Here is a 7,500-nt window from a genome sequence, read left to right as displayed (position 1 = left end):
CTTATGAATGCGTAATTATGAGTGTTTTAAAATTGTAACTATTCCTGGTTGTCGTTATAATTTCGTGTGTGACACAATTATGTTTAGAGCGTGTGAAACATGTTTAAGCCGTCTCACCTGGCCTGTGCTTCGTCCAGACTTTGGTCTGTGATGGTCATAATTTGCTGTAAAATGTCTCCAATGTCTTGTTTTCTTCCGTCAGCGTCGGATCCTCCGGTGCCCTCCTGCATGTGCTGAGGCAGGCCGGGGTGCCCTGTCATCCCGACTCCCGCGTGAGAGTGCATCAACCGGGACTGCTCGTCCATGTCGTTCGGATTTATGCTGTATCTCACTGCTGCTTCGTTCGCACTACTTCCCTGTAAACTACAAGAATACGCTGGCAAAATTCCTTCGGAGCTATACTGAGTCCACACCGATCCTCCCCTTGCTGTCTCCTCTTATTTTTTCGCCGTAGCAAGAGACGGGTAGGGGGAAAAGCAAACCCTCTGACACGCTCTCTCTCTCTCTCTCTCTCTCCCAGCTGGTCTGGAGCTAAATGTGAAACCTGATCTGAAATGCTGCCTTGACCCTCTGTGACTATGCCTGGAAGAGCGAGGAGCTGCAACTGTAAATTCGGCGAGTGTTTTCTCCCGCGTTATAACGGTGTCTGCCTCCCAGGGTGCAACCGTTCCACTCGATAGACAGTGGCGCGTCGGAGGGAAGAGCGTTTCAGACCTTAGATATGGCTTATTTCGACTTGTTTCATCCCCTTGCTTTTGTTACGTGAAGCACTGGTAGCGCATAGCGAGACTATGAAGCTCTAACTCCACCCACCCGACATGATTGGAAATAGAGACCGTTTAGCTCCTCCTTGAAGTGCTTCACATGAAACGTCAATCATGGCAGAGGGAAGGTGGGACGCAGGGAACCAGCTTTAATACTGTATACGATGTATCGTGTTGTAAGCACTTCGGAGTGGCATCTTAGGTGATGGATTGGAGCAGATCTCGAAATAAGTAATTGTGGTTGAGAACAAGAGGTTTGCTCTTGTCTGCCCCTCTGACCAAAGGAAGACCTCCATTTTCTCCAGTGAACCCCATTTAATGTTCCGGACCGTTGCCAAGAGAAAGACTTATCCTATGGCGCTGGAGCAGCTAATCAAAACAATCGACTTTCTCATTCATTTGTTAAAGTTATTACCACAATTATGCCTTTAATGTGATTTATGACGGTGAGTTCCACCATACCTCCCATGCATGGGCTTCAAAATGACAAATATTAAGTCTCCAAGTTAAATCAACTCCAACTTCACATTTCAAAATGTCATATCGAATGTGTGAAGTGGCTGACTATAAGTTTGCACTTCTTCTTCTAACCCTGATCGTGTGTACGGCCTTATTGTATTTTTGGTGTAGTGTTGGATTGAATGAGCTGCTTTTTTTCAGGTATGTTAGGGGCCCACGCTTCACTGGGTTTTGCTGGGCAGTCCTAATGTAAGCCGGTGACCCATGCTGCGCAGTCAAGCAGCAGGGCGCGTGCGTGCACGCGCGTGCGCGTGTGTGCGTGTCCTGGCTGAAAAGTGCCCTTCAGGCCCCGAGGAGGCCTCTTCTCCTATCTTCTCTCCTCTTTTCCGTTCTACTCTCTGCTCCTCACCTCTCCTCAGTCTTCTCCTTCTCTTCTCTCCTCTCCTCTCCTCTCTCTTCCTCTCCTCTCCTTCCCTCTCCTCCCCACTCCTCTCCGCTCCTCTCCTCTCCTCCCCTCTCTCCCCTACTCCACACCTCTCCTCTTATCCTCGCTCCTCTCTTCCTATCTGCTCGTCTCCTCTCGTCTCCTCTCTGCTCTTCTTCTCTCCTCTCTCCTCCTTTCTGCTCATCTCCTCCACTCTATTCCACTCCTCTTCTCTGCTCCTCCTCTCTCTCCTCCTCCTCTCTCATCTCTCCTCCTTTCTGCTCCTGTCTGCTCCTCTCTCCCTCTCTCCTCTCCTCTCCTCTCTCTGTGGCTGCAGCTCCTGCCAGGGGGAGGCATCCAGGAGATGGCAGGGGAGGGCCGGGTATGCGTGGGGGCCGCTGAGGGGTCGAGGAGGGGGACGAATAGGTCGGGGTGGTGCAGGGCAGGGAGGGCATGTAGAGGGAGAGAGACGGAGAGACACTGAGGAGTTTGTGGAGCTGCTGAAAGGGACGTCAGACTCCACGGGCCCCAGTTTTTTTTCCCCTCTCCTCCCCGCTCCAAACTAGCTGGAAGCATGATTCAAAATGCTTTAGTGCAGAATTAAACTGTGAACAATCAATCCCTCTGGTGTTATTTCAGGGTGGGTTATTTTTTTTCTCCGTCTTTATCTACTATAGCTGCTGCTGCTGCTGCTACTGGATACATGGGAAAATAAAAGAGTGCAGGAATATTTTCAGGGTGTTTTCAGAAGCCAGAGAAAGAATCGGGGAGCTTCAGAAGTTCTCTATCTATTTTTCTGCACTGCTATATATTCCTTTCTCTTTGTCTCTTTCTGTGTCTTTCTCTTTCTCTGTCTCTCCACAGCGGCTGGCCAGGCTATAAAAAAAGCTGCAGACAAGGGAGTTTGAGCTGAAAGTCAGTGCAGAAAATTCTCTTTTGATATTCAATGACAACGTTGCTGCGTGGAAATAAAGAGTCTCTTAAATAACAGTTATTTTAAGACGCTGTTTATTTATAAGTGAGCACTGACAAAAAAGCCAGCACACACACACACGCAGAAGTCACAATATCGGAAGAACAAACACATCACATCAGTCATGTGTTTTTGTCATTACTTCGCATTGGCCGGCATCCTTAAGTGATACGGACTGGGAAACATGCGCTAGTACCACGGGAGATTACAGACTTGAGAGGGAAGGATCAGAGGGAAGAAAGTCGGAGATGAGATGCACACAGAGGGGGGCGGGCCAGAATACAGCTGTTTTGCATGGCGACTTTGAGGGGAAGAGAAAGTGACATTGCAGATGCACACACCCCACCCCCCACCACCACCACCACCCCCCTACGGTCCCCAGGTGAACCAGGAAAAAAAAACATGTCCCAGGGCTGTAGGACTGCTGCTTCCACTTTTCTTTTTGCTTTCTTTCTTTCTTTCGTTCCTTTCTTTTTTTGTGTGCCTTAGTGAAAGAGAAAGAGAGAGAGAAAAAAAGTGTCAGTGTGTATGCAAATGGAGAGTGGAATATGGATGATGTAAAACGGTGAGTGTGTGGAGGAGAGTGGGCTCTGCCATCTGCTAAGCGCAGGAGTAATGAGAATACCTGAGGGGGTCTACGCAGCACCAGACAACCCCTCCATTACCCAAACATCTGCCCGCTTCTGTTGTGGGCCAGGACGCTCAGGAAATCTAAATATGTTCCAAACCTCCACCTCCGCACTCCCAAGCATGTGTTTAAACAATGAAAGGAGAGGGGGGGGGTTGGTGTGTGGGGTGGGGGCAAGTCGGCTGCTTTCATTGTTTGTTTGTTTGTTTGTTTGTTGTGGCTTTTTGCTTTGTCAAGTGCATTGGTCAGCTTGCTTATTTTTGTTGTTCTATGTTTTTCTTTTGTTTGTTTATTTATTTGATTTGCTTATTTGGTCTTTAGTATGTTAATGGAGCATGTGCTGAACTTGTGATACTGCATTGGGATATGGCTTACAAGCATAATCAATACTACCAATGGAGCTGCCCTCTAGTTAATGTTTTATTACAGCTAGAATATGTGTAACACTGTGTGCATGAAGTTTTTGCTGTTATCGGTAACGCTTTACTTTAGGGTAGAGTATTTACTGTGTACTTTCTGCGTGACAACAGGGTAACAGACAGAAGTTACATGGTATGTAACGGGTAAAAAGGGGGTAATTACAAAGTAAATTAGAATTAGAATTTTAAAAAGAATTACTATGAAACTACTGCATATTTTCTAACCATCTAATCATCAAACTTCCCTCTGTTACCCTGTTGTTACCCAATGAATGGTATTTACTTTGTAATTACCCCCCTTTTACCAATTAGATACCATGTAACATCTCTCTGTTACCCTGTTTTTACCCAGAAAGTACACGGTAATTACATATGGTAACTGTACCGTAAAGTAAAGCGTTACCCTGTTATCTAGTAGTTACACAAAGAAGTTTTTCATATTCTCTGAACATTACTATTCTAAAATGTAATGTTTAGATTTTAACAAAGAAATAGTTATTTATTTCATTTTTTTTACTTTGTTTATTTCAAAATGGATGCAAAGGCACAGACAGCATTTGATGCTGCATGGGATTGCCACTCTAATGCAATTCCGTGCAATATTGTCATAGTTATTAAAAGTAACGATGGCCATTTCTACCTGCTCTGTCAAATACAACACCATGGTGGGGAGCGAGCGACCAATGCCAGCCCCCTCCTCCTGCCTGCATGGGCCATATAGAAAACACTGTTGAATATTAAAATGGCAATAGGAGAGGAGGCCCACCCCTACGGCCCTCAACAGTGCTGCAGCTACTGTACAACCCTCCCTTCACTTACAGTAGGCCTACTTCATGTCATTTCCATGTAAGAATATTGCTTTGTCAACATACATACTGTAAGCTATGCAATTAAAAACATTGAAAATAAGCAAGTACAATACCAAGTAACTAGAAACAGATTTTCTACATATCATGACCTTGGACCAAAGAGGTCTCATTTTTTTGTTCATAGTTTTTCTCTGAAAGGACTGAGCACAGCTCTAACCTGAATCTAATATAAGACTAAAATTAAACCATGTATCATCATCATCACCATACAATCACCACCACCATCATCGTCTTCTTCATCATCATAAAAATGATGACGACGACAACGACGACTATAATTATAATAATAACAATAATAATAACAATAATAATAGTAATAATAATTATTATTATATAATAATGGTATAATAATTATATAAGAAATATTATAATTATTATTATTATTATTATTATAAGATTAATAATAATGTTATTACATATATTATTTACAGAGGCCTTAGTTCTCCACTGTGTCCTTAGCATGTTGCGTTGTGTCCTCTACCGTCTTCACCGCTGCCCTCCACTCTTTTTTTCTGCTGCAGCCTTTTTCAGTGATTAAGTCTGTTTTTGATAACACAGCAACGGCGGGGGGAAAACAGCAGCACTGACAGGCACTGACTTACTGCGAGAGACAGAACTCAAAAGTACTATTGCTGCATATCAATAAAGCCGTGAATTAATGTAAAACCATATATCACGTTTTTCATCTGAGAAAGAGCTTAACTGTAATCACTTAAAACACCACTCTGGCGCTCTAGCAGAGACCTGCCGACACACATGCACACAAAAGAGAACACACATGCATGCACACACACACATAGACACACACTGAACACACACACATAGACACACACTGAACACACACACACACACACACACACACACACACACACACACACACACACACATACACACACACACAAGAGGCGCACACACACACACACACACACACACACACACACACACACACACACACACACACACACACACACACACACACACACACACACACACATTCACATACACACGCGCACACACACACACACACACACACACATGAATGCATCTAAGTTCAGTCATAAGGTGTTGTGTCTGAGCTTTAAGAGCACACACATACACACTGAACACACACAGGCACACACTGAACATAAACACACAAACAAACAAACACACACACACACACACACACACACACACACACACACACACACACACACACACACACACACACACACACACACACACACACACACACACACACACACACACACACACACTGAACACAAACACACACACGTGTGCAGTTGCATGCATGTAAGTTTAGTCATAAGGTGTTGTTTCTGTGCTTTAAGAGTAGACACTGTTTGTGATTGTGTTGTGATTATTTTTGTGTGTGAGTATGGGGAGTGCCTGTCTGTCTTTTCCTTTGAGGGTGCATGGTTGATAATGGTTTGGAGAAAGTGTGGTCCTCTTGGGAGGGGTGGTTGGATATTTTTATGCAATGTCTGTAGCTGTGTGTGTGTGTGTGTGTGTGTGTGTGTGTGTGTGTGTGTGTGTGTGTGTGTGTGTGTGTGTGTGTGTGTGTGTGTGTGTGTGTGTGTGTGTGTGTGTGTGTGTGTGTGTGTGTGTGTGTGTGTGTGTGTGTGTGTCTGTCTGTCTGTCTGTCTGTCTGTCTGTCTGTCTGGCTGGCTGGCTGGCTGTCTGTCTGTCTGTCTGTTTGTCTTTCCACACGTGTATGTCTGTCTCTTTGCAGAAAGGCAGAAAGACTGAAAGAAAGAGAAAGAGAGAAAGAGTAGATGTGCATGTATGCATAGATGTGTGCCATGCATGCTGGTGTGTGTGCGTGAACGTGTGCTTGTGAGTGTGTGCATGCATGCGTATGTGTGTCTGTTAGGTGCATGCATGTGTGTGTGAGTGTGTTTATGTGTGTGTGTGTGTGTGTGTGTGTGTGTGTGTGTGTGTGTGTGTGTGTGTGTGTGTGTGTGTGTGTGTGTGTGTGTGTGTGTGTGTGTGTGCAACCATGTGTGAGTGAGAGTGTGTGTGTGTGTGTGTGTGTGTGTGTGTGTGTGTGTGTGTGTGTGTGTGTGTGTGTGTGTGTGTGTGTGTATATGCACCTTGTGTAGTTCTCAGGCAGTTGAGGAGTGTGAGGAGATGCGAGGTGACAGTGTAGCAGGCAGCGGTGGATCGCTGGACTCTGTGTGGTGCTGAGGCGAGGGCTTCATCCTCTGAGCCGCGGGTCATTTCACGTGACAGAGAGACTATGCAGATGAAGCCAGGCTCCCTACCCACCTCCCACACACACACACACACACACACAAGTACTCACACAAGCGCGCACACACACACATACACACGCACAAAAGTATTCACACACGCACACACAGCACACACTTGCATGAACACACACATGAACACACACACAAGTACTCACACAAGCGCGCACACACGCACATACACACACAAAAGTATTCACACATGCACACACAGCACACACATGCATGAACACACACATGAACACACACACAAGTACTCACGCAAGCACGCACACAAGCACACACTCTAAAGTATTCACACACGCATGCACAGCACACACATGCATGAACACATGCACGCACACACACACAAGCACTCATGCACACACGCAAGCACGCATCCATGCACACATACAAACACACTTACAGAAACAGTAACACACACACACACACAGACACACACACACACACACACACACACACACACACACACACACACACACACACACACACACACACACACACACACACACACACACACACACACACACACACACACACCAAAAGACACACAGTCACACACGAATGCATGTAAGTTAGTAAGTAAAATGGTGTTGTTTCACACATACACACATGCACACATACACACAACACCTCCCCCTAAGCTCTCTTCTAGGAATGCCTGGGCCACTGATCCCACATCGCAAGAGGGCTTGTTTTTGAATATACAATA

General features: G+C 45.4%; 1 protein-coding gene across 5 annotated transcripts in view; it reads right to left on the bottom strand.

Moving 5' to 3' along the window:
- The window catches only part of pbx1b (pre-B-cell leukemia homeobox 1b), a 100,432-nt gene extending 99,660 nt beyond the window's left edge, over window positions 1–772 (bottom strand). For all 5 annotated transcript variants that reach the window (XM_063201602.1, XM_063201603.1, XM_063201604.1 and 2 more), the window contains exon 1: window positions 118–772. In XM_063201602.1, coding sequence (XP_063057672.1) covers window positions 118–305 — 188 coding nt within the window. In that variant the 5' untranslated portion in view covers window positions 306–772. The remainder of the gene's footprint in view (window positions 1–117) is intronic.
- Window positions 773–7,500: the final 6,728 nt, after the last annotated feature.

This window comes from Engraulis encrasicolus, chromosome 6 (assembly GCF_034702125.1).
Source record: "Engraulis encrasicolus isolate BLACKSEA-1 chromosome 6, IST_EnEncr_1.0, whole genome shotgun sequence".
Taxonomy (NCBI): domain Eukaryota; kingdom Metazoa; phylum Chordata; class Actinopteri; order Clupeiformes; family Engraulidae; genus Engraulis; species Engraulis encrasicolus.
The sequence above is the reverse complement of the archived record's forward strand: the minus strand, read 5'-3'. Positions and strand labels throughout refer to the sequence as shown.